At 54.8% G+C, this 26,688-nt stretch overlaps 1 protein-coding gene across 5 annotated transcripts; it reads left to right on the top strand.

Moving 5' to 3' along the window:
• The first annotated feature begins 117 nt into the window (after positions 1 to 117).
• RAB36 (RAB36, member RAS oncogene family) lies at positions 118 to 26,688 on the top strand. 5 transcript variants are annotated; one of them, XM_024927127.4, is made up of 12 exons: positions 118 to 404; positions 812 to 883; positions 1,465 to 1,545; positions 4,922 to 5,013; positions 7,324 to 7,389; positions 7,896 to 7,997; positions 10,830 to 10,894; positions 12,854 to 12,905; positions 13,764 to 13,845; positions 14,029 to 14,119; positions 15,716 to 15,835; positions 16,328 to 20,491. In XM_024927127.4, the coding sequence occupies exons 1-12, from the start codon at positions 219 to 221 to the stop codon at positions 16,390 to 16,392; spliced, it is 1,074 nt and encodes a 357-aa protein (XP_024782895.1). In that variant the 5' UTR covers positions 118 to 218; the 3' UTR covers positions 16,393 to 20,491. The 5 variants fall into 5 exon arrangements, with proteins under 5 accessions (XP_024782895.1, XP_063459162.1, XP_003806436.1 ...); XM_063603092.1 differs by lacking the exons at positions 812 to 883; positions 16,328 to 20,491 and adding an exon at positions 23,719 to 26,688; XM_003806388.6 differs by lacking the exon at positions 812 to 883.

Below are 26,688 nucleotides of genomic sequence, written 5' to 3' on the forward strand. Positions count from 1 at the left end.
CACCTCTCCCAGCCGAGCTGATCACCAGAACCTGCGCGAATCTCTCCACGGTCAGCCCCACCCAGAGCTCAGGCTCCGCCCCCGGGCCTCCATAGCCCCGCCCACCGCCCACCCATTCAGCACCGCCCTTGTTGTCATGGTGATCTCCGGCTCTCCAGGGTGTCCAGGAGTCTCTCTGCTGCCAGCCCCGCCCAGACTCCAGGCAGGTTCTCGTTGCTATGGTGATCGCCGGTGCAAGCTGGATGCTTGGACGCGCCGCTGCCAGTCCAACGCAGACCCCGCCCACGACGTCGACGATTCGTGTAGCCCGCAGGTCCCGCGTGGCTCTCGTTGCCATGGTGATCGCCGCCTCTGGCTCAGGCGGACCAGGCCGCGCGGAGCCCCAGCTTTCACAGCCATCGCTGGTGAGTCAGCTCGCCCACTCTGTCCGACCCTCCCGGTCACCCAACCCCGTGCTGGCACATCCCGAGGCCAGGGCCGCGAGGGCACAGCGTCCGCGCCCACTTCCCGCCCCTATAACTTGAAAGCGGCCTGCGGCCCCGGGGCGTCCTCATTTCCGGAGCGCAAACTCTGGGCCAGGCCCATGCTGGTTGTGGAGGAGAGCCAGGTCAGATGCGGGAAGACAACCGGACTCCGCCAGGACCACCCCAGCCCAGCCTGGAGAGGAGTCCGGACAGAAAAAGGAGACAGAGGGGCTGTTGAGGAGGCTCGAGGAGTCAGAGGCCTGGTGAAGTGAGGGTTTTCAGGGAAAAGGCCTAGTTGGCTGAAAGTTAAGGCCCCCAGGCCCACCTAGAGCCTTCGTCCTTTGCAGACTAGGAGCAGGAGACCCCTCCCCACTCTACTTCCACTGCCTGAGCTGTGCCATGCCTCACAGCCCAGTAAGGTAAGCTCAGAGGGGAGCTCCTCCTTGGTAGACACCTGTCAAGGGGAGACCCAGGTCTTCTGACTCCCAGGCAGGGTGGGGCAGGCCTGGTTCCCCCATACCATGCTGCCTGCTGTATGCAGATTGAGAGAAATGGCCTCTGCCCCATATTCCTGACAGAGAGGGAAGCCTGGATCTGGTTTTATTTATAATTCTTGAGACAAGGTCTTACTCTATCACCCAGGCTGGAGTGCAGTGGCACCTTCACGGTTCACTGCAGCCTTGACCTCCCAGGCTCAAGCATTCCTCCCACCTTCCTCCCAAGTAGCTGGGACTGCAGGCACAGGCCACCATGCCCTGCTAATTTTTTTTTTTTTTTTTTTTTTTTCTTAGAGACTGAGGTTTCACTTTGTTGCCCAGGCTGGTCTCAACCTCCTGGGCCCAAGTGATCCTCCCACCTTGGCCTCCCAAAGTGCTGGGATTACAGGCATGAGCCACTGCACCCAGCCTGGATCTGATGAAAAGTTAGGTGGAAACTCATGGGTGAATCCCCAGGTATTTGCACAGCTCCTTAACTGTCTTTCTCCTGGTTGGGTCCACAGGACTGTGGAAGAATGAGGTCCTCCCTGACACCTTTGGGGCCCCCTGTGAGCCGCGACCGTGTCATCGCCAGCTTCCCTAAGGTAGAGAGTCATTACGTCTGCAGTGCTCTCCTGGCCCTGCAGCCACATCAGCTCTCCCCACTCTACACTCATGCCTAGAAGTAAAGCAGGTGAATCAAGGAGGTCTGTCCATTGTCAGATTTACCTTGAGGAGCTGGGAGACTGGCCACTGACTGCCCAAGGTGGGACTGCAAGTTAATGGTGACACTGGGCAGCAATGTGGCCTGGAGGTTATAAGGGCTAGGATTTTGCAGCCAGACAGTCCTTGATGTGAATCCTTCATTCTGATTCTGTCATTAAGCTGTGTGGCTGTGGGCAAATTGCTCAACCTCTCAGAGCCACTGTTACATGGAGGTAATTCCTCTCATATTGGGTGCCTGGCTCATGGTATGCAGGAGCTCCCCTGCAGTCATAGTTGCTGTTGTTCTCATTATCGTTGTTGTTATCAAAGCAGCATTCCAGTTCCATGACCCCAAATCCAGGGCTCTCTCCTCTTGCCATTCTGCCTCTGTGAGCTTGAAAACTCACAGCTCTCTTGTGTCTGTATTAAAATCCAATATTAATTGCAGCAGGGAATACAAATTGAGTACAACCTCCATAGGGGGCAGTGGACAATATTTACCAATATGGAAGATGACCCTGCCCTCTAAGATCCAGCCATTCTGTTTCTTTTTTCTTTTTTTTTAGAGACAGGGTCTTGCTCTGTCACCCAGGCTGGAGTGCAATGGTGCCATCATAATTCACTCCTCTAACTCCTGGGCTGAAGCAATCCTTCTGCCTCAGCCTCCCGGAGTAGCTAGGACCACAGGCATGTGCTACCATGCCTGGCTAATTTTTAATTTTTTTTAATAGAGACGAAGTCTTGCTATGTTGCCCAGGCTGGTCTTGAACCCCTGGCCTCAAGCAATCCTCCCACCCGGGCCTCTCAAAGCACTGGGATTATAGGTGTGAGCCACCACAACTGGCCTTGCTATTCCATTTCTAGGAATTTACTTGGCAGATATTCTGGCATGGGTTTACAACGTGCATAAGGATAGAGGTTGGAGCAGTTTGTAAGAATAGAAGATAAGATACAGCGTAAACATCCTCGGAGAGGAGACTGGTTAAACAAGTAATGCTTCCTGGCACAGACATGAGGAAGAATGAGGCAACCTCTTCAGGAGCTGACATGCAATGAGAGCCAAAGTAAACCGTTAAGTAAAAATGCAGGGCATGGAACAGAGTGCAGTAGAGTGTGTGCAGCACACTCTGGTGTGTGAAAACAAGGAGAGGGAGAAATGTCTGTTTGTTTATATATGCAGAAAATAATTTCTGGCAGGATATATAAGCCCCTACTCTCAGTGGTTGCCTCTGTGGCTTCGGACAGGTGCAGAGGGAGAGATCCTCTCCATGGAATGGCCTTTTGCATCTTGGATTCTGTGGCCAGGCTGGTGAGGAGGAGGTGACTCTAGACAGGTCCTGGGTATTTGGAGTATGTGGCCATTCCTCCTTCCCCCTTCTTTACCTTCCTCCCTAAGTTCTTTCTTCACACACCTACAGAGAAAGCCTTGTGTCTCAGACCTGTGGACAGTTCCCCATGGGTTTTCCATCTCAACAGAGGCTCAGGCAATTATTCTCTCTGCAGAGCTTGACAGTGGTAACTAGGGATGACAGAGACTGGTCTTTCTTGAGTCAAAAGGAAGGAAAGTGTGATTGGCACAAAACAGTCCAGGTATCATGAGATGAAGAACCTCATTGGCAGAGCAGACGGCGAGGATCAGAGTTAAGGAGGGTTGCCTGACATCACACAGCTGCTCCTGGTACCTCTGGAATTTGACCTGGCCGTGTCTGGCTCCAGAGCACCCTACCCCAGGGAAGCAGCTTAGGGAATCCATCCTGGTTTCACAGGTGGCATTCTCCCCTCCTGCCCATAATAGTCAGGGATCAAGGCCACTGCTGGTCAAGTTCATCCTGCACCCCAGGGCCCTGAGAAATTCAGTCAGGTTGAGCAGGGTCTTCAGACTGCTTGCCAGGCAAGTCCTTCCCTTTATGCCATGTGCCTCAGTTTCCCTGTCTCTGAAATCAGCTCACACTTCTTACCCTGCAGCCTTCATTATCACAGTCTTCCAGCCATCCTGTTATGACCATTGTGTCTGGGCCAGTCCCCAGCTTAAAGCTGTCATGGAAGCCGACAGAAAGAAGCAGCCAGCTTGTTCATGGTAGCTGCTGCTCTTCTGCAGGAAAGTAGACTATCAGGCTAAGCTGCTCACCTGCATTATTCAGTTACTCCTCCAACGACCACAGGAAAAGGTGCTATTATGAGCATCCCTGTTTAACATTTAAGGAAACTGGAGCTCAATAAGTTTCTGTAACTTGCCCTTTGCCAGTCTCCTTTCACCATCCCTGCTGCCTCAATCACAGCTGGAACTGAGAGGGCAGATGGGCCAGGCAGAGCCCGAATCCATGGTTGAGACACTGGGGCTGAGGGAGGGGAGCTGTGGATCCAAGCAGTGTTCAGAGGGACAGAGCAGGTGGCTGTGGCTGTGCAGGGGTGGGGGGTGGGGGGCGGGACCCTTGCCATACACAGATCACACCAACAGCCTCAATGGTGTCCTTCTCCCCACATCCTTGCCACATTCTGTATTTAGCCTGGGCCAATCCAATGGCAAAAAATAATGGTCATCTTTAGTTTGTTTAATCTCATTTTTTTCTAATTACAGACCAGGTGAGGGTGGGTGGGGTACATGCAGTTTTTTCTGACCCTGAGGCCCATGCTCTTAAACCACTGCTCAGGTCTGCCTTCCAAGAAACGTGGACAGCAGAAAGCGCCTCCTAGGACATTTTCCAGGCACATGTATGCATGTTTTTAAAACAAAATGTCATCAGAGATTCATAGAAGGTATGGATTAGAGACAGGGTCTCACTCTGTCACCCAAGTTGGAGTGCAGTGGCATGATCATAGCTCACTGCAGCCTCTGTCTCTTGAGCTGAAGCAATCCTTCCACCTCAGCCTCCTCAGTATCTAGGACCACAGGCATGTACTACTGCACCTGGCTAATTGGATCTTGGAGGATCTTGGCACCAAAAGAGCTCCACTCGTCTCGCCCTGAGAGGGTTGAGGCCCAGAGCACACAGAGGCCTGTCACATGCATGCAGCAAGGGGACTGCGGCCCCAGGTGAGACACAGATCTCCAAGTCCCTGCCTGGGCTCGCCCCTCTGGACTCACAAGGCCCCAGAGCCTCAAGGCTGAGGAAATAGAGGATACACATGACAGATGGGTCAGGGAAAGCTAATGAGGCTGCCAGCTGTGAGGCCTAGGAAGGAAGGCTGGGAAGATCATCTCCCCTCACTGCTTGGCTACGAGGGCGGAGCCACAGCTTTGCAGGATGATGTGTCCGTCTGTCTGTCTCTTTGCAGTGGTACACGCCGGAAGCCTGTTTGCAGCTCAGGGAGCACTTCCACAGGCAGGTCAGCGCTGCCTGCCAACGCAGGAACACGGGGACTGTCGGGTGAGCCTGCAGGGTGTGGGATGGGGGAGCAGGTGGCAAGAAGGAATGAGTGCATGAAGCACATGTGAAAGAATGAACAAATGAAACACACACATGAGGCTGGTGCAGCCCTGTACAGGCCTGAAGATGACTGGGGTTTTCTTTTTTTGTTTCTTTTTTTTTTTTTTTTGAGACAGAGTCTCGCTCTGTCGCCCAGGCTGGAGTGCAGTGGTGCGATCTCAGCTCACTGCAAGCTCTGCCTCCCGGGTTCATGCCATTCTTCTGCCTCAGCCTCCCGAGTAGCGGGGACTACAGGCGCCCGCCACCACACCCGGCTAATTTTTTGTATTTTTAGTAGAGACGGGGTTTCACCATGTTAGCCAGGATGGTCTCGATCTCCTGACCTCGTGATCAGCCTGCCTCGGCCTCCCAAAGTGCTGGGATTACAGGTGTGAGCCACCGTGCCCGGCCAGATGACTGGGGTTTTCATCTGGCTTCAGTTAACACACCTGCCATATGGAACAACTTTCCCTCTTCTAAGTCACGCAGGTGATTTTTCAGCCTCAGGTCTTGGTACAAGTTCATTTCCTCTGTCTGGAATGTCTTTCCTAATCCCCTCGCTTCCCCTTCCCCTTCCCCTTCAGGTCTCAGCGTGTCAAGTCCTCTGGGAGCCTTCTCTGACCCCCCCCTACCCTTGCCCCTGGACTGGGGAGGGTACCCCTCCTGGGTGCTCTTGTGCCCCCAAGAACTTATCTCACAGAATTGCAGGCTGGATTCCTCACTAGACCTAGCCCAAGAGGGCGAGGGCTGTGTCTGTCCTCTTCCTGCCGCGGCAGCTCCTGCCACCACCGGCACAGGGATTGTGAAACAGTCATTCCTTCTTTTAACAAATAGGTACAAGGGCCTGCTTTTGCTCCTCTTCCTAAGGAGCTCATAGTCTGCTCAGGGAGTTGGCTGAGCTCACAGGGGTCACAGAGGTGCGATGAGGCTGCCAGAGAGCGCAGCTAGAGGTTCCCAAACTGCACTGAGTGGGTGAGGCAGAGCTGAGATCAGAATAGCCGAAGTGGCCATGGTGGTGGGATGAGAGTAATGGCATCTGTTGGGGAATGCTGGTGCCATATCAGGTGCTTCACACAGATGATCTCCCTGATCCCTTATGGCAACACTGGAGGTGGGGAAACTGAGGATCAGAGGGTACCTGCTGTAAGACCTTGTCAACACCTTTACTCATTCATAGGAGAAATGGAGTCAGAACGAAAGGGCCTTCTGGGAGCAGGGTAGACACAATCCCTGCTCTCACGGACCTGGCAAGGTGACCTGCAGCCCAGGTCACCAGGTGACACAATGGTGCCCTCTTGCTGTCTGCAGGCAGAGGAAGTGCCTGTCAGATATTTACCCAGGTTGGTTGCTGTGACCATTTGGCTCCTTGGGGATGAGCTGCAAAAACTCTTAAAGTGTTGTCAACAGTCCCAGGAAGCTGGGACAATGGCACCTGTAGTCCTAGTTACTCAGGAGGCTGAGGTGGGAGGATCACTCGAGCCGAGGAGTTTGAGACTACTAGCCTGGGCAACACAGCGAGACCCTGTCTCTAAAAAAATAATAAACAGTCCGAGAAACGCCTCTGCACAGAGTGTAGGACACACAGAGGGTGAGGGTGGCGGCTGCTCTTGGGGAACAGTGACCCACAGAGAGCCCAAGAACCTCAGAGCCGATTTGCCTCAAGCCACAGCCCGGATGCATAGAGCCTCAGCCCTGTTCGGGGTGTGCCCCTTGGCCTGTCGGACCCTTACAGATCTCTAAGTGAGCAGGGCACGGTGGTGTCATGGTCAGGGAGTGCCTGCTTGCAAGAGGCCGGAGCCCACATCGGCGCACAGCCCCGGGGGTGCATAGGAGGGTGAGGGGCTGCCCGTCCCTTTTGCCAGGGTCTCCCTGCACGTGGACCCTGTGTCTGCACCCTCAGCACAGCTCCCGGACAGCATAGACGTGCCCACGGCTGTTGGTTGGTTACCACAGCCACACCCTGGCCTCCTGCCTCTGCCCCTCCACCTGTGACTCGGCCTCTTGTTATGCCCATTCCTAATTCTCAGGATGGGGACTTTGGCCAAATATGGTGAGGGGTGCAGCTCTAGGGGCAGCAGAGTCCCCAGCCTCTCCTGTCTCCCCTCTGGGGACTGTGAAGGGGGAACACAGTGTCTCAGCAGGGTGGCCCATCCTGTGTCCAGGAGTGAGGGGTGTCTCACCAGCAGAGAGCTCAGGGAAGGAAGGGGCTGTGAGTGTCTGAAGACACCGTGGAAGGCATGCCCGACGGCAACACAGCCATATTTCTCACAGGCTCAAACTCTCCAAGGTGGTGGTGGTTGGCGATCTCTACGTGGGGAAGACCAGCCTCATCCACAGGTACAAGGCTTCCTCTGCCCCTTTGGCCACCTCCCCCAGCACCAGGTTGTCATACCTTTGCCTGGGTGGCCCAGATAATATCAACATAGCAGAAACCGTGTGGCTTCCAGGAACTGCTGGGCCTCAGCCTGCTGGGAGCCGGATAAGAGGGGGTGCAAGAAATCGGGGAGATGGCAGGGCTGGGCAGAAAGTGTGGCATCCCAGGAGCCTGGTGCTTGTCAGACTGTCCCCCTGGGGCCACGGGCTCTCCTCTCCACTGCCCTCCCTGCAAATGGCTGCTCAGTTTCGCTCAGTTTCTAACTCACAGCTTGCCTTCCGAGCTCCTGCAGCCTCCCTTTCCCCACATTGTCCTTGCTGGCTGCCCTGCCCACCCGTGGCCTGCGTGGACCATTGCTTCCTGATGGGAAGTGGACCTTATTTGCCTAAAGACTTGCAGTGTTACAAGTGAAGCTTCCGGGCACATTTCTGTGAGTACACCCCTGTGACGACTTCCTCATCCCCCACAGGTTTTGCAAGAATGTTTTTGATCGAGACTACAAGGCCACCATTGGGGTGGACTTTGAAATTGAGCGCTTTGAGATTGCTGGGATTCCCTATAGCCTCCAGATGTAAGTTGCTGGTTCCCCCATGGCTCGTGGGCGGCTTCCTACAGGCACCTGAGAAAGGATTTGGGGAGCTCCTTCACTGTGTCCATGTCAAGGAGGACTGGTCTAGACAAGCAGAGCCTGGGGGTGTTGTGTGACACTTAGCTTCCTGGCTCCCAGAGCCCCCACATGCTCTGTCAGTCCTAAAGTTGTCTCATTTTGGTCATTGGCTCTGGGGAAGGTGCTCACAGCCTGACCTGCCCACCTGCCCATGACCTCCCCAATGCCCACCCCGCTCCTCTCGAGGCCCTGGCTCCAGTCCCTCCCTGACCTAGGCCTCCTGTGATCCCACTCACCAGGCCAGCAGGGTGGCCTCCCGCAGGTTGCTGCTGAGCTCTGAGCCTCTGTTCCCACCTGTAAAATGGGGTCAAATCCAGTCCCTGCATGCCAGGCTTGGGCAAGGAGGGCTGAGATGGAGTACACAGCACCCACATCCTTCCTCAGGTCTGAGGCACTCGTCTTCCTCCTCACACTGCAGCCTTCACTCCCTCTCCCCTGCCTCACTTTCCTTCCACTTCTGTCTTTTTTTTTTTTTTTTTTTTTGAGACAGAGTCTTGCTCTTGTCGCCCAGGCTGGAGTGCAGTGGCGCAATCTCAGCTCACTGCAACCTCCACTTCAAGCGAATCACCTGCCTCAGCCTCCCAAGTGGGACAACAGCTGTGTGCCCCCACACCCAGCTAATTTATTTTTGTATTTTTAGTAGAGATGGGGTTTTACTATGTTGGCCATGCTGATCTCGAACTCCTGACCTCAAGTGCTCCACCCGCTTCAGCCTCCCAAAGTGCTGGGATTACAGGTGTGAGCCACCGTACCCGGCCCACTTCTGTTTGTCTTCCTTGCTAGGCCCTGGGAGTCTGACTCACCATGGCCTCCACTGGCCTTACCCCTTCCCTCTGCCTTCCATCTGAGTGGCCCAGGGCCACTCTCCCACCCCTTACCCTCTCCCACCCCAGCTGGGTAGCTTCCCTCTGCCCCGGCACCTGGAGAATGCTGCAGGCCTGCCTGGGCTCGGGCCCTCACCTTTACTCTCCTGTGAGACCCTTCCATGCTCCCCTACGTGGCTAGCCCCACCCCCCTCCTCTCCACTTGCCTGCTGGCATTCACCAAGCTCCTTCCTGGTGCCTGAGTTCGTTCCTCAATCCTCCATGCCCTGCCTGGACTGAGCCTTCAGATCCTGTGGATGTCAGCTCCTAACTCTGTCGAGATAGTGCCCCCTTCTCTCAGGACTTCCACAGCCCCAGCAAAGCCCTGGAGATGGAGGATAACAAATCTTGCCAAAGGGAGAGTACAGGCCAGTCAAGAGCAAAGGAGGCTGGGAGAATGCAGGGCTGCAGGACTGAGGGATCCAGAGAGCTGAGAAGAGCAAAGGGCCGGTGGGGGTAGCTGAGGTGGAGCCGGGAAAGACTGGCTGGGGGCTGGGCTCACCCGTGTGACCACAGGCCATATCTCATTAGAGGGCCCTGGACAGAACAGGGACACTGTCTTGGCTCAGCCTTTCATTGTCTTACATTGAGGCCTTTGCCAGCCTCCCTACGGGCTCATCTCTAGGCCACCACCACCAGCTCCTCCCCCAGAGTCTTCAGAAATGAAAGAAAATATGAATGAATTAATGAAAGAATGAAGCCCAAACTTCTGTGTCATACTGGATCACTTGAAAAAAATTCAGACCATGACCGGGCATGGTGGCTCACGCCTGTAATCCCAGCACTTTGGGAGGCCAGGGCGGGTGGATCATCTGAGGTCAGGAGTTCGAGACCAGCCTGACCAACATGGAGAAACCCCATCTCTACTAAAAATACAAAATTAGCCAGGCACAGTGGTGCATGCCTGTAATCCAAGCTACTTGGGAGGCTGAGGCAGGAGAATCGCTTGAACCTGGGAGGCAGAGGTTACAGTGAGCCAAGATCATGCCATTACACTCTAGCCTGGGCAATAAGAGCGAAACTCCACCTCAAAAAAAAAAGAAAAAAATCAGACCATAGATGTCTTGTTTGTGACTTGTCTACTTTGCAGTTTACTGAGAAAAGTTCAATTTTGATCAGTTGACCTCAAAAAGCGATGGATTGGGGAACAATTTTCCGACTCAGCCCTGCATAGTGACTACCTGCCTTGTTCTAAGCCAGGGCAGGTAGATCTCAGTAGGTGCTCTTTCCCCTCTTCTAGACTGTGCCCATGGCAGACATCATTAATCGATTGTTGTACTCTTTTCCATGGAGCCAGGGCTTCGCTTCTAATTTCTTCTCACTACTGTGCTCCAGAGAGCTGGAGCTAACTGCTGAGACCCACCTATTGCTCCAGTGTTAGGTATCCCCAACCCCTACTTTGGGACCTGCAGTGTGGAAGGTGAAGCAATGACCCAGTCACACCCATCACCCAACCAAGTGGCAGAGCCACTGCTGTAGGCCCAGCCTGGAGCCCCAGTGCCATTCACAGAGCCTTCTCTACAAGTGGACTGCTACATCTTCAGAGCGAGTCATGTCTTGGGCCGTATGTTCCATTTTAATGTCTCAGTCAGAAGGGAGTGAGCTGCAACTCCATCCATCCAGGCAGCAGAACAACTAATGCCACACACCCCCATCCACTAGGAATGAGAGAAGTCCACTGGGGACACCCTAGGAAGAGATCATAAGGAGCTGGGGGTAGGGACATCTGGCTCACAACAGGCACTTCCTGAAGCCCATGCAGCTGGCACAGGCCCTTAGGGTCTCCCACCCATGGTCCCGTAGGCTGTTGGCTCAAGACACTGTGATTGTGTAGCCTGACACCATTTCCCTTTCTTTCTCACCCACCTCACAGCTGGGACACAGCTGGGCAGGAAAAGTTCAAGTGCATCGCATCTGCCTACTACCGGGGCGCCCAGGGTGAGCAACATGCCACGTCGCGGCTCAACTGCATGCAGCAGCGGGGTCCCTGCCGGGCTCCACAGTGGGAATCCCGAGTTCTCTGCACAGGCACCAGTTTTTTGTCCTCCAAGACCCACTGAGAAAACACCAGGCCACTGCTTGGGAACAGGGAAGCTGCCTTCATCCCCAGGCACTGGCTGACTTTGGCGATCACACCCTTTAAGGACCCTGTGGTAGTGGGTACTGGCTTTAAGTCTCAGCCCCAGTTTCAGCTCATAAAGATGCTCAGAGATGAAAGTGCTTTTCCAGAGGCTCAGAGAAGGGCAGCACTGGACTCCAGGGGGAGGTCGGAGGAGGCTTGTCCTGTCTTAGCAGAGGGGGCTGGGCCAGGGAGTAGGAGTGAAAGGGGGACCACGGGAGGACTGGGAGGTCCCAGGTGGGGGCCAGCAGGGCCGGATGCTCACCACTTCCATGGCCAAGGGCAGCCAGGTGGTGCTGGGCAGGGCTCACCGTCAGCAGGGGGCGGCAGCATAAGCTCCGGATGCCTACCCCACCTTCCCAGGAAGAAGACAGAAATGGATTTCAGTGGGAGATGTGAGAGAACCTCAAAAGTATCCAAAACCAGACTCAAATTATAAGGCACCGTTATGTCTACTCGGTAGTGGTGAAAAAGTTACAACATTTTCTTTTAGACTTAAAAGAAGCAAAAATAGGAAACAAACCAGTCAGCCCTCAGCCGTGGGTTGGAGCTCCAGCTCTGCCCTGGTCGCATGGCCTCCTGCACCCTTCGCCTCTTCGGGCCTCTCCTTGAAAGGATGCTTCTCCCCTGGGAATAAGAGGTGCGAGGCGCCTGGCCCACCTCTCCATATGGCAGCCTGGCTGCCGTCATCCCTTTCCTCAGATTCCCCCTTCCTTTCTCTTCCCATCTGCCTTGGGAGGGGCGTGGGTCTCCCTGTAGCCTTCAGCCAAGGTGCAGAGGAAGCCCCTGTCAGGCCCTGGTCACACCCCTGGGGGCAGTAGAGAGCATTTGCCTGGAATGTTCTCCACATAGGGCTCCCCTCAGGACCCCAACAGGACCAGGGTGCGGCCAGTGATGAGAGGAGCTGAGGGCCCAGGCTGCATCTCCCGGTTTTCTGCCCACCTGGCTCCCCGGAAGTTGTTTCGCTAAAGCAGGTTGTTGCTAACCATCACTGCTGTAGCTGCTGTTGGTTGAAATGAAAGTTGGCCCTGGACTAACAGGTTTTTTTTTTTTTTGAGCCGGAGTCTCGCTTTGTAGCCCAAACTGGAGTGCAGTGGCGCAATCTCGGCTCACTGCAAGCTCCGCCTCCCGCATTCACAACATTCTCCTCCCTCAGCCTCCCGAGTAGCTGGGACTGCAGGTGCCTGCTACCACGCCCGGCTAATTTTTATTTTTTGTGTATTTTTAGTAGAGACGGGGCTTCACTGTGTTAGCCAGGATGGTCTTGATCTCCTGACTTTGTGATCCACCCGCCTCAGCCTCCCAAAGTGCTGGAATTACAGGCATGAGCCACAGCGCCTGGCCGACTAACAGCTTTTTAAAACAGCTGCTCTTGTTTAATCCTCACAGCAACCCTGAGAGCTACAGGTCTCGTCCTCACCATTTTACAGGTGGGAAAACTGAGGCTCTCAGCAGTTAAGGCTCTCACCTGAGCTCCCTTAGCCGTAAGTGGCAGAGGGTGTCTGACGCTAAAGCCCATGCGCTCGCTCCACGCCTACCTTGTCCTGCCTCCCTGGATCCCACACTGAGGCTGGGCTGCTGGGTGCAGGCTGGAGGGTCCCGGTGGGGGACAGCCATGGGGTGTTTCCTCCTCAGCCTTCATTGTAGGAGGTTCCGGTGCTGAGTGCCTGGTTGGGGGGCTGCCCTGGCAGTTCCTTGGGAGCTGGGCACCTCCTGGGGAGCCCCCTTGCTCGCCTCGCCTGGCACTGATTGGCTGTTGGCTTTTTCCGGGTGTCTAGTGATCATCACGGCCTTTGACCTCACTGACGTGCAGACCCTGGAGCATACCAGGTAAGTCTGGGCTCTCTGGCCCCTGCAGTCTCCCTGGGCTCAGGAAGCTGCCTGGAAGGGCTCCCAGACCCTGGCCAGTGGACCCTGACCCCATGGTGGGTGTGAGTGACCAGGGCCCCTTGTCAGAACCAGCTGCCCACGGACTACTTACTGTCCAACTGCCTTTATCCCTCGAGATTTGTCCCCATTTATTCTGGAGGAGCCAGCACATGAGTGTGAGCCCAGCATAGCCACCCCCAGGCACGTGCTCAGAGGGGCCCCAACCTGCTTTAATACACTGCCTTTGCCATGTTGCAAGTCCGGATACTTTTTGAATGAGGTGCCCCACGTGTTCAGTTCACTGTGGGCCCTGAAAACTGTATAGCCAGTCTTTGAAGTGACATGAATTTGGCACTTGCAGTCTTGAGAAGAGAGAATTGGCAATGTGACCCATTCAAGAGGCTATCCTACTTCTGCTGGGAATCGGCCAGCTACTAGAGCAAAGCCCTCTCACCTTACCTTGGTCTGGGGCATTCACACCCAGCAACTTCCAAACCCCGTGAGGGAGGCGGGGTTGATAGTTCTAGTTGATAAACGTGCAGGGCTCATGCAAGGTCTCACCGGGAGAGGCCAGAGGTGGGGCCAGGAGGGGTCTTCACCACCTCCAGCCAGTGCTCTGGTATTCCCACCCCTTTGGGTCCAGCCAACGCCCTTCCGGCTAGAGGTGCAGCATCCTGCTCAGCCAGTGTGGGCCAGGAAGCCCTCCTTGTCCCTCCCAGCCCAGCACTTCAGCCCTGGTGAGGTCCCAAGTGTGCCCTCGGCCCCCTGTTTGGGGTGGGAGGATGGGTGAATCTCTCAGCCTCTCTCCTTACACTCCAGGCAGTGGTTGGAGGATGCTCTGAGGGAGAACGAGGCAGGCTCCTGCTTCATCTTCCTCGTGGGAACCAAGAAGGACCTTCTGGTGAGCAGAGTGGCACTGGTGGTCTGGGTGGCCCTTGGGAAAACGCCTCCCCTTACAGCCCTCATTGGAGGAGCCATGGGGAGGGAGGGAGGCAGCACAGTGGGAAGCAGGCAGCTGCCTATCCCCCTGGGCCTCCCTGCAGGAGAGCCGGGACGCTGGGTCAACAAGGGCCATTTCTCCCAGTCAGGGGCCGCGTGTGAGCAGGCCGAAGCAGACGCTGTGCACCTGGCCAGGGAGATGCAGGCCGAGTACTGGTCGGTGTCGGCCAAGACTGGTGAGTGGGCCAGGGCTGTCACCATGGTGGGGCAGAGCCCTGCTCTTGGGCCAGTCCCGTGGGGCCTGCCATGCGGTGTTTCCCTCTGTAGCCAGTCGTCTGTTCCCTCTGTGGCCCTGGTGCACAGTGGCATCACAGCCCTGCTGTGCTGGTGCCTGGCAGCACTTTCATTGCCTAAGAGGAGCTGCGTCATCTCTAGAAGGAAGCTGGGAGGCCTGCCCCATGGATGGGGGAATAGTGACCCCCACCCTGTGTCATGCCGTGCTGGCCTGTTCTCCAAGGCAACCCCATAACTACTCATGAGGCAGGTTCCATTTTAGTCCTGTGAAGTAACTTCCAGGGCCACAGGGTGGCAGGGCCAGGATCCAAACACACCCTCACCTGTAACCACTGCACTATCCTGCCTCTGGCCCTGAAATGCCAGGCATGTGACATCACCTGGCATAGAGAAGGGCCCAGTGACAGGGGCTCCCATCCCTTCCCAGTATCACTGTGGCTCAAAGACCCCAGCTCTCACTGAACTCACTCCCCACCGGGTCTACCCCTGGCCATACTGGGCCCCCAGCCCAAGGCAAGATGCCCAGCATCTTTGAGCCTCCATCTCATCTGGGAAGCAGGTGATGCCATCCATCTCCCTTTTCTGTGAAAAAACGTTTTAAATTACAAAAGCCAGGTGTATTTACTGAGGAAAACAGAAAATCCAAAGACACAAAGAGCAGATGGCAAACACAGGTTGTTGGGGGATGAAATGAAGTCATACGCAGGGCCTGGCACACAATAGGCCCCCAAGGCTCTGGGGACTCAGGAATTGGGCCCAGTAGTCTTTACCCTGTGTAAGAGGGGACAGCAGATATCTAGTCGGAGACTGGGTGAGCACTAAGGGTTGGCGTCACAAGTAGAAGCACCACTTTCAGCCCAGCGCAAACAACTGGCAGTGCCTTCCACTGCTCCTTCCCAACAGTGAGAACTGCTCTGTGAGAACCCTTCCTCCTTTATCAGAGTAACAGTGAGTTCACCGACAGCTCACTATGGACCAAGCAGGACTGCCCTATGCGGTTGTGCAGGTTGCTGGCTGCACAAGGGCAGTGTGCGTGTTAAGGGCTGGAAACTGGCCCGCTCTCTGATGGGCAGCCACCTCTACCTGGAGGAGGATGCATAAAGGCTCCATGTGGGGGCTGACAGCAAATCAATCCTCACAGCCCCACCGGACAGGTATGGAAAGTGACAGGAGGGCAGGCACACATCTGTCCTGAGTTCCACATCTTCCAACACTTGGGCCATAGTAGCATCTGATTGGAAGAGTAGATGCTGGGAAGCAAAGGCTCAGAAGTTTGAGGGAGTGGCCCAAGCAGGCAGTGGGGTGGGAGTGGGGAGGCTGGAGCCAGGTGGGAGGCCAGGCCAGTGGACCCTGCCCCTGGCACTGTGCTGCCTGTGTGAGTGGGTGGGGCTGTGCCCTCCTGGGGTCATTGTTACTGTCAGGGTGCTCTAGAAAGGGCTACGTGCCAACCTGAGGGTGGGCTGGCCTGGCTTTCACACCCAGATGCATTAAGGGGCAAGGAGAAACACTGATGAGGTCCCGGCTGTCTTGGCCCACAGGCGAGAACGTGAAGGCATTCTTCAGCCGCGTAGCCGCCCTGGCATTCGAGCAGTCGGTGCTGCAGGACCTGGAGAGGCAGAGCAGTGCCCGGCTCCAGGTCGGCGATGGAGACCTAATCCGTGAGTATAGGTGTGACTGGGTTGGGCTGGGGAGTAGGCTGGAGGCCTAAAATCCACATGCGCCATCCTCGTCACCTGAGACCTTGCCATTTCCTGAACTTGTGGCCCTCTCCTGTCCTTTGACCCTCCTCTCGGGGTGTCACTGCAGCCTCAGGCCTGTAGCCCCCCTGATTCCACCTGCCAGGTCAGACACCCTCCCTAGCCCTCCCTGTTCTCCTGACACATGGGCATCCATGAGGTCCTCATAGCCCAGGCTGGGCGTCCCAGGCTCTGCAGATGTGTCCTGGCCCCGGCTCTCCCAGTCTGCACCTTTGCCCTCTCTGTTCCAGTGCCTGGAATGCCCTCTCTTGGCTTGTGTCAGGCCATTCAGGCCTTGAACAGCAGGCCCAGAAGCTTCAGCTCACAGCTCTGACTGTCAGGGCTGGTATCCCCTGCCCAGTGTCAGCTACAGGATTCTTGGTTGATGCTAAATTACTTCTCCCCTCCTTACAGAAATGGAAGGGAGTCCGCCTGAGACCCAGGAGAGCAAGAGGCCCTCCAGCCTGGGCTGCTGCTAACTGGGGTCTGCGTGGAAGGCCTCTGCTCCCTGCACACACACGGACAGGAATTTCCGTGACTGTGGTGCAGAGACTGGAGCCCAAGCTCTGCAGCATGTTGCCCTCAAGCTGTAGGCCCATGTTCCAGTCCCTCCACCCACCCACCGGGCTCAGCTCCAGGGCACAGTCACTTCTCCGTTGCAGGTTGGGCGCTAGAAAAGGCCCCCACTGGCTGCCTGGGAGCCCCACACCACCGGGCCAGTGCAGGCACTGTGGTGATCCCATAAAAGGCCAGTCCATTTGCAGGGTCATCAGACAGTCACCTTTGGCCTCAAGAGGCCTCAGAACTGCAAACTCCTGCGTCGGTCTATAACACTCGGCCATGGCCCACATCAGCAGTCAACCCTGCACTCTTTCCCAGCGATCTTGGATGTGTCCCCAGGATCCGTCACAGTGTTCCAGGCAACCTGGACTTGTCAAAGTCAGCACCTGAAGGAGAGGCCACCTGCCATTCCCCCTGGGAGTTTTCTGTTGTCAGCAGGACTTATGGTTCTGGGTCTCAGAGCTTCAGGCCTCACTGTCCTTCTGACACGGATGCTCAAGGTTCCTGGGCAGACCAGCACCTCTGGAGAACAATGGACAAAATGTCTCTTAGACCTGTTCTGGCTGAAGGGTTATCTCTGGCACCTCTGAGATCCCTAGGTCCTGCCCTCCTGGTCCGTGGGCCAGGATGTGCAGAACAACCACTCAGGCCTTTCTGGCCCACCTGGACAGTGCATTTACCTGTGTGCTGCGGGAGGCAGACTGCACAGCTGTCCTAGGGTAACTCACTCTGCAGCCCTTGAACATGGCACTGCCCTCCTCTGGCACTCATGCTGGGCCTGTGCCCACTGCTGCCTCTTCATCCCTCTCTCATTGGCCTATACATCTCTTAGGACCTTTGTAATGGTGTCCATGCACCTTTAGAGGACTTCAGAGGCCCTGCCAAGTCTAGCATGTTCCTGTCTCCAACACCGCCTCCTGCACATGCAGAGCAGACAGAAATACCCCACACATTCCCCAGCCTCTCTGCCCAGTATGCTCATCCACAGGGTTTTCTCACTGCTATGAACCAGCCCCACAGCCCCAGGCTCCTGTCACCTGGCTATGCCCACTCATCCCACCCATCTCGTGCTGTTGCTTCCCGTAGATGGCGAGCACCTTGCAGGCAGCCTTCTGATCAGTACTGTTCTCCTAGGGCCTGGCACACTGCAGCTGCCCTGTAAATGTTCAGCTCAGCAATTGCCAAATGCCAGTTAGGGAAGAACACTGGCATCTTTTTCTATTCATTCCCCCTTCAACATATTTTTTGTACTTTTTTATATAAATGACTTTTTTTTTTTTTTGAGATGGAGTTTCACCCTTGTTGCCCAGGCTGGAGTGCAATGGCGTAATCTCGGCTCACTGCAACCTCTGCCTCCCAGGTTGAAGCGATTCTCCTGCCTCAGCCTCCCAAGTAGCTGGGATTACAGGCATGCACCACCATGCCTGGCTAATTTTGTATTTTTAGTAGAGATGGGGTTTCTCCATGTTGGTCAGGCTGCTCTCGGACTCCTGATCTCAGGTGACCTGCCCATCTCGGCCTCCCAAAGTGCTGGGATTACAAGGGTGAGCCACCATGCCCGGCCGTAAATGATTTTATTCATTTTTATGTTTTCTTTTGGGCGGCGGGATGGAGTCTCTGTCACCCAGGCTGGAGTGCAATGGCACGATCTTGGCTCACTGCAAGCTTCCCCTTCCGGGTTCATACCATTCTCCTGCCTCAGCCTCCCGAGTAGCTGGGACTACAGGCACGTGTGACCATGCCGGGCTAATTTTTTATATTTTTAGTAGAGAGAGGTTTCACCGTGTTAGCCAGGATGGTCTCGATGATCTGACCTCGTGATCTGCCCGCCTCAGCCTCCCAAAGTGCTGGGATTACAGGCCTGAGCCACCGCATCCGGCCTCCATAAATGACTTTTAAAGGGGTTGTATGTTTAGTGTGAACAAAGACAGTACAAAGCATATAAAATACAAGGTGAAAGCCCCCCCCCCCACATTAGCTGCGCCCCTGAAGTGTCTCCAGCAGAAGAGACGGATGAATGGAAGGACACACAGATGGACAGAGAGCAGGAAAGACTGTTAGCTCTGCTAACAGTCAGTACTGTTCCTTCTGGACTCTGCACCTTTGCCTGCACAGCCAGTGTTGATGGCTTGGTTGTTGTTTTCACCAGAGTGAGCTCCTTCTGGACATACTGCCTGGCAGCCTGCCTTCCTAGGGAGCTGGCGCCAAGCCCTCTCCCTGATGGCACACAAGGAGCCTCCTTCCTGTAGCAGCGCCCAGTTTTCCTTCATGTGGATGGATTGTAGTTCATTTGACCCTCCCCATCCGCGGGCCATCCGGCTTGTCCAGCTTTTAGCTCTTGCCAATGGTGCTGCAGTGGCCATTCTTGTAGTTATAGCTTTGCGTACTCAGGAAGGCCCTTCTCCCGACTGTGGCCCCCAGCCTGGTCCACTAAGTGCAGCCTGTGGTCGGGCAGACAGCATTGGGGTCCATTAGGAAGACCAGGTTTGCTGGGCATAAGCTTCACAGGACAGGAGAACCTGCCCATGGTGGACTGTCGTTCTCCACAGCTCCCTTCCCTTGCCCCTTCGGGCCTCCAGGATATGTTTGCGGGGGTGGGTGTGGTGTCCAGCTGTTACCAGCTTCTGAGCTACAGCTGTACTGCCTCACATACACCCCCACCTCTGTAAATGGTCCTTGATTAAATCGTCCTCATATTACCTCCTGCAATGTGCCAGCTGATTCCCACACACCCTGACTGACACAGTTGTGGCCTCTCGAACTTTGATATTTGGCCTGGGAGGACAGAAGAGTAAGGTCGCCACGGAAACACAAGGGGCTCAGTTGTCCCCCCACCCCAAGTTGATGCAGCATCTTCTCGGTCAGAATTGCTTCAGGGTGGTTTGCGCACCCTCACTTTGATGATTTAATGAAGACATTTCCTTCATTCCCAGCATCGGGCAGTAAGTTTCCTGGGCAGAGGCACTTTCTGTTGGTCTGGTCCTGTGGGCCCAGGCAAGCAGCCCCCTGCAGCCAAGGTGTGGCAATGACCACAGTGACCGCATCCAAGTGCTGCTGAAACGCCTTTTTCCTCTTCCCTGTTTCCCTGGTCCCTTTCCTGCTCTCTGTCCATCTGTGTGTCCTTCCGTTCACCTGTCTCTTCTGCTGGAGACACGTACCTGAAGCAGGTCCTCTCCTGTCACTTCCTGGCTCCCCAGGGCTAGGTCCCAGGGTGCTCTCGCTCTGGCTTTCGAGGCTCCTTACCACCCAGCCCACCCCACCCCCACAGGCCCCTGTGCTCCAGTTTCATCCCTGGTCACAATGCAGTCTGCAGATGCCAGACCCCTCTTCTGTGCCCAACGGCTGGGACACCCCCACTCCCAGAGAGGCCTTTGTGGACACCCCCACAGCTCTCGCAGCACTTGATACCTTGAGTGTGATTGGTCACATCTGGGCTTTCTCCCCCACCCATCTGTGTAACCCCAAGAGCCAGGACAGTGACCTCATCACCTCTACTGTCTCCCCTAGCACCTCTGGGAGGAAGAGCCCACAGTAGGTGCTCAATAGATGTGTAAAGAAGGCAGGGAAGCAAGAAGGTTGCTCAAACAAGACCATGTTCCCAGCAGACAGATTGCACTCTGACCCAGATGCCACCACACGAAACTTAGACCTGCCTGGGGAACAATCCTGTGCTTGGCTGTCCTTGGTGGCCAGGGACAGTTGTGCCTCATCCCTCACTTGCAAACCCCAGTCCTGTCTGACCCAGAGACCCTCACAGGGCATCAGCCAGTGAAGGCGGTTTGGGGCTGGAGGATATGTTCTGATCTTGGGAAGAGCTTGGTAGGAGCCAGCCACAGAAAGTTTCAGGGCAGAACTGAACAGGTCTCGGGAAGGACACTTCATGCCAGCTAGAGAGGCTCTGGGCACAGGAAAGAATTGGACTTCGGGCAGAAAAATGTTTGTGCTATTTAGTACTATGTAACAAATCACTCCAAAACTTCATTGCTTAAAGCAACAAGCATGTATTATTTCTCATGATTCTATGATTTGACCAGCTATTCTTCTGCTCCCTGCTTGATAGCTGGGCCACTAGGATGACTCTCCCAGAGTCCAAAATGGCCTCCCTCATATGAGTGGCAGGTGGTGTGGCTCTACCTGAATGCTTGGCAGGGCCTTGCCACATGGCAGCTTGGGCTTCCTCACAGTGTGGTGGCTGGTTTCTAAAAAGGACTGTTTCCAGGCCGGGCACAGTGGCTCATGCCTGTAATCCCAGCACTTTGGGAGGCCAAGGCGGGCAGATCACGAGGTCAGGAGATAGAGACCATCCTGGCTAACATGGTGAAACCCTGTCTCTACTAAAAATACAAAAAATTAGCCAGGCATGGTGGCACGCACCTGTAGTCCCAGCTACTTGGGAGGCTGAGGCAGGAGAATCACTTGAACCTGGGAGGTGGAAGTTGCAGTGAGCCGAGATCTTGCCACTGCATTCCAGCCTGGGTGACGGAGTGAGACTCTGTCTTAAAAAAAAAAAAAAAAAAAGGAGTGTTTCCAGAGACAAGCCCCAATGTGTAAGTGCTTATCAAGCCTCTGTTTACATCACACTTGCTATATTTGGCCAAAATGGGGCATTTTGGCCAAATGTCCAAAGTCCAGAGTCAGTGTGGGAGGGGATTTCATAAGGGTGTGAAGAACTGGAGGTCTGATGCATTGGGGGCCAATATGGGGGGGTGGGGTGCAATATAGGGAACTAAGGGAGAGAGTGAGAAGATGAAGGGCTGTGTCCCAATGTCTGCTCCTTTTTTGTCCTGAGGCAAAGCAAGGGCTTTCTCCCTAAGCAACAGCTCCTTACCCTGACCTTTGCCAATGAACTCAGCATAGAGGTGCTTCCTCAAGAAAGCCTGCTTTAGCCTCTCCAGCTGGGTCAGGTTGCCCTTGATCCCTATCCTGGTCTCTTTACAATTCCCTTACCGTCCTGGTGGCCTTGGTGGTCTGCCTTGTTCACTGCTGCATCCCCAGCACCAGCCTACTAAGTAAGCCTTGGAATGAGTGCACGGCTAGTCTCACAGTGCAGCCTCACACGATGTTGTTAACTGGTGCTCTACACCTTGGATCCCAAGAGGGCGAGGCCAGAGCCCAGGTCACCCCTGACCCCAGCAGGCACCACCACCCACCACCCACTGGAACCCACTTGCAGTGGAAATTCTGACCCACTGTTCCCCAAAGCAGAAGTCATCCAGGAGTGGGGTGCCTCCTGGGGGAGTAGCAAGAGGCCACATTTATGGAGCACGCTCTTTGTGCCAGCCCCGTATGCAGTGAGGTGCTCTGGAAGCTCGTTTAACCACAGCAATGCTGTGGGCTCACTACCACCCCCGCCCTGTCCCCGCCTGACAGGTGGGGAGACTGAGGTGCAGACAGCTGAAAAGATGGGACACACCTGAGCACCTCCTCCTCCTCTGAACTCCTGGTCCCTCCCCTGCCTCTGCTGCCAACCCCACTTGGAGTCTAATCCCAGTGGGAATCTGCTCCAGGTGCCCTCACCCCTGGGGCTCAATGTCTCTCAGTCAGTTGCCCCAGCACACTGCCACCCAGGGTCGAACCCCAAAAGGAGTTTATTCGCATGGCCCCAACCAAGCTCAGCCCTCCTCAGGGTCCCCCAGCTGAGCCTTCCCCTTCACTGCCACTCCCTGCACCCTCACAATGTGAGTCTATGATTCTGTCCTTCCCAGCCCAGCAGCCATGGTTGACAGAGGCTCCACAGGGACCGGAGCAAGGCAGTTGCTCTCAGCGTCTTTCAACCCTGTCCCCTGGGTGCCTGCCTGCCTCCCCCTCCTCCCAGCCCTGCTGCAGGCCTCTGGAGTGGAGAGGAGGCCAGCAGGATCCATTCGACTCACATTTCAGCCTGGGGGATGGGATGGACCACTGTCAGACAAACCTCACTCTCTGGAGGGATGCAGGGCATCTTAACCCAGGAGAACTCAGGTCACCTACAATCTAGGTAACTGAATACTGAAATGGACAGAGGATCGGTTAAATTGACACGTTCACTCATTCATTAACTCTTTTTTTAATTTAATTTTTTTTTTTTTTTAAGGCAACACAGCCAGGGTCTCGCTGTGTTGCCTGGGCTGGCCTCAAACTCCCGGTCTCAAGCAATCCTCCTGTCTCAGCCTTCTGAATAGCTGGGACTACAGGTGCACTACTGCACCTGGCTTCATTGACTAATTCTCATTTTTTTTGAGATGGGGTCTCGCATTGTTACCCAGGCTGGAGTGCAATGGCGTGATCATAGCTCAGTGCAACTTTCCATCATCAAGCAATCCCCCCACCCCAGCCTCTCAAGTTGTTGGGACTACAGGAATGAGCCAGCATGCCCAGCTAATTTTTAATTTTTTTTTAATTTCACAGAGATAGGGTCTTACTGTGTTGCCCAGGCTGCACTAATTCTTACTTGTTCATGCATTCAGCTTTCCTGGAGCCCCCTTTCTGGCCCAGCCCTTTGCATTCTCCCATTCACTCCTCCCACAGCCCACACGGCAGATGCCAGCCCGACCCCATTTTCACAGGTGAGCCAGGCTTGGCATGGGGCATAAGCCCTGGGTCCACACAGGCAGGGCTAGACTGGGAGGCAGCTCCCTCCAGCTCTTGAAGTCCTGGGCCCCTGGGGATGCTGGCAGGTAGCCAAGGAATCCCAGGCTTGGAGGGGACTGCAGAGGGACACAGCAACCAAGGGAGCCCAGGACAGGGATGAGAGAAGGCATATGGGGGGTTTCAGAGGAAGAAACTCACAGCACAGAGAGGGACCCCTCCTCTCCTGAGGGAGAAGCGGCTCCTGGAGACTGGGTGGACCCTGGGCACCGCCCCCCGCCACACACACACACAGACACCTGCTGCTTCAGGCACTCTGTGAGATGCGATGCCCTCCCAGCAGTTCCCAGGCTCCTCTGCCATCTGCTGTGGCCTACCAATGTCATCTCCCATATGTCAGCCTTCCCCTGAAGGAAACTGATGAGCAGCCAGGAGGTGTGACTGTCACATGCTCCTTCCAGGCAGCACAGACCCTTCCTGGCCTCCGCCCCTTTGTCCAGGCACCCCCTCAGTATTCAGGGCCACCAACCAGTGTCTGAGCCTGGGCCCCAGGAAGGTGAGGGAGCAGGCATGGGACTCCTGTCCCTGGGCACTGTCAGCAGGCTCACCCCTTGTCTCCTGGGATACATGGTGGGTGGTCTGGGAGGCACACCAGGTCTGGGCTCCCTCTTCCCTGACAGGTGGTTGGCACCCCTAGCCTGAGGGTACACTAGGCCTCTGCTCACTGGAAGCCACAACCTGGAACAACTCACTGGCCCTGTCTTCGGGAACGAGCTCATCTTGTCCCAGCAATTTCGCCTCCTGTGAAGGCTGCCAATGGTGGCCAGGAGACTCCGCTGGGATTCTCCTGACTGCAGGGACCTCATCAATAATTGATTCTGCAGAAGGCAGTGGAGTTCCTGAGGAGGGGCCCAAGTCTGGAAGAGAAGGTTCACAGCCCCAGTCACTCGGAACCTGGGACCAGCAGCTCCACAAGGGCTTGTTTCTCACTGGACAAAGATGGCCCTCAGATCTTTGCTCCGCACTCTGGCTGGGGGCAGGGATAAAGGACAGCTGTATTGATGGCCCAGTTTTCTGATCTTGCCCCCAGCTCCCTATGGTTGACAGATGACAGATGATGGATGACAGATGATGGATGGTGGTCACATGGCCACATCCCACTTGAAGGGAGCCCTCCTCTGGCCTCCAGCCTCCCAAGTGGGTGGGGACAGGGGTGGAGACAGCACGGAAAAGGAGCAAGAAAGAATAAAAGCTCACGCAGGCTTTTAATTCGGGCTCAGGCAGATCTGAGGGCAGAAAGCCCAGCCATCTACAATGTCTTGCCTGATGGTACTGATTGTGACTCAGGAGGTTGGGCTCAAGTCTGGGCCCCCAGTTATTGCTATGTGACTTGGGGAGGTCACTCTCTGAGCCCCTTTCCCTGCCTCTTGTTGGGGTAATGGCTGGGGAGGTGGAAAGAAATCACGCTGAAGGACCTCAGTTCCAGGCTGGCCCCCTGGTGAGGGCTGGTTGGATACGACCCCTGAAGACTGTGTGACCCTCATGAGCAGAGCCATTGCACCCACCCACAAGGGGCCTTTGGGTGAATTAGAAAAAGGTACCTTGGCTGGGTGCGGTGGTGCACACCTGTAATTCTGGCACTTTGGGAGGTGGAGGTGGGCGGATCGCTTGAGCTCAGGAATTCAAGAACAGGGCAACATGGCAAAACTGTCTCTACAAAAACTATAAAAATTAGCTGGGCATGGTGGTGTGTGCCTGTAGTCCCGGCTACTTGTGGGGCTGAGGTGGAAGGATCGCTTGGGCCCAGAAGCTTGAGACTGCAGAGAGCTGAGATTGTGCCACTGCACTCCCTCCTAAGCAACTGAACAAGACCCTTTAAAAAAAAAAAAAAAAAAAAAAAAGCAAAAAAAGAAAAAGCCACCTGTGCAGTTCCCCAAAAAGTAAAACATAGAATTGTCACATGACATGGCCCAGAAATATACCGTTCCTAGGTATATCCTCCAAAGAACTGAAAGCAGACTCAAACAAGTACATTGCCTTAGTGGGAGCCTGCCATAGTCTAGGTGGCTTTTAAAACAACAGAAATTTATTTCTGACAGTCCCAGAGGCTGGAAGTTCCAGATCAGGGTGCCAACACAGTTGGATTCTGGCAAGGGCCCTTTTCTAGGTCACAAACTGTAGAATTCTCACTGTATCCTCACATAGCAAAAAGAATTTGAGAGCGCTCTTCAGGGTTCCTTTAAAAGGCCACTAATCTCAGCCAGGCACAGTGGCTCACACCTGTAATCCTAGCACTTTGGCAGGCCGAGGCGGAGAGACTGCCTGAGCTCAGGAGTTTGAGAGAAGCTTGGGCAACATGGTGAAAAAAAAAAAAATTAGCCGGGCGTGGTGGTGAGCACCTGTAGTCCCAGCTACTTGGGAAGCTGAGGCAGAAGAATTGCTTGAACCCAGGAGTCGGAGGTTGCAGTGAGCTGAGATCATGCCACTGCACTCCAGCCTGGTGACAGAGCGAGACTCCACCTCAAAATAAATAAATAAATAAGGCCACTAATCCCATTCACGAGGACTCCACCCAGGACTTAACTACCTCCCAGGCACATTGAGGGTTAGAATTTCATATATATATATATATACCTACATATTTCCCACTTAGAGATGGGGTCTGACTATGTTCCCCAGGCTGGCGTGCTGTGGCTATTCATAGGGACAATCCCACTACTGATTGGCACAGAAGTTTTAGCCTGTTGCACTTTCTTTTTTCTTCTTTTTTTTTCAAGGTGGAGTCTCACTCTGTCCCCAGGCTGGAGTGCAGTAGTGCAATCTTGGCTCACTGCGGCCTCTGCCTCCCGGGTTCAAGCGATCCTCCTGCCTCAGCCTCCTGAGTAGCTGGGACTACAGGCGTGCACCACCACGCCCAGCCAATTTTTGTATTTTTAGTAGAGACAAGGTTTCACCATGTTGGCCAGGATGGTCTCAATCTCCTGACCTCATGATCCACCCACTGAGGCCTCCCAAAGTGCTGGGATTACAGGCGTGAGCCACTGCGCCTGGCCTACACTTTCTACCTGGGCAGGTTCACTTCTCCTTAGGAAACCTGATGGTCATCATATTGATGACCCAGGAGGTCATCATACTGATGCTGAACTTAGTGCAGACACCTGACAGGCATAGTGCACTAAAGCCCAGAACTCCTAGATTCAAGCAACCCTCCCACCTCAGCCTCTGGAGTAGCTGGAACTACAAGTGTGTACCACAATGCCCAGCTAGAATTTCAACATACAAATTTTGGGGGACACAAACATTCAGTCCATTGTATACATGTACATACACATTCAAGTAATATTATTCATGCTGAGCGCGGTGGCTCATGCCTGTAATCCCAGCACCTTGAGAGGCAGTGGGGGTGGATCACCTGAGGTCAGGAGTTTGAGACCAGCCTGATCAACATGGTGAAACCCCGTCTCTACTAAAAATACAAAATTAGCCAGGCGTGGTGGCACGTGCCTGTAATCTCAGCTACTCGGGAGGCTGAGGCAAGACAATCGCTTGAAACTGGGAGGTAGAGATTGCGGTGAGCTGAGATCTTGCCATTGCACTCCAGCCTGGGCAACAAGAGCAAAACTCTGTCTCAAAAAAAAAAAAAAAAACAA

Source organism: Pan paniscus, chromosome 23, assembly GCF_029289425.2.
Source record: "Pan paniscus chromosome 23, NHGRI_mPanPan1-v2.0_pri, whole genome shotgun sequence".
NCBI classification, from domain to species: domain Eukaryota; kingdom Metazoa; phylum Chordata; class Mammalia; order Primates; family Hominidae; genus Pan; species Pan paniscus.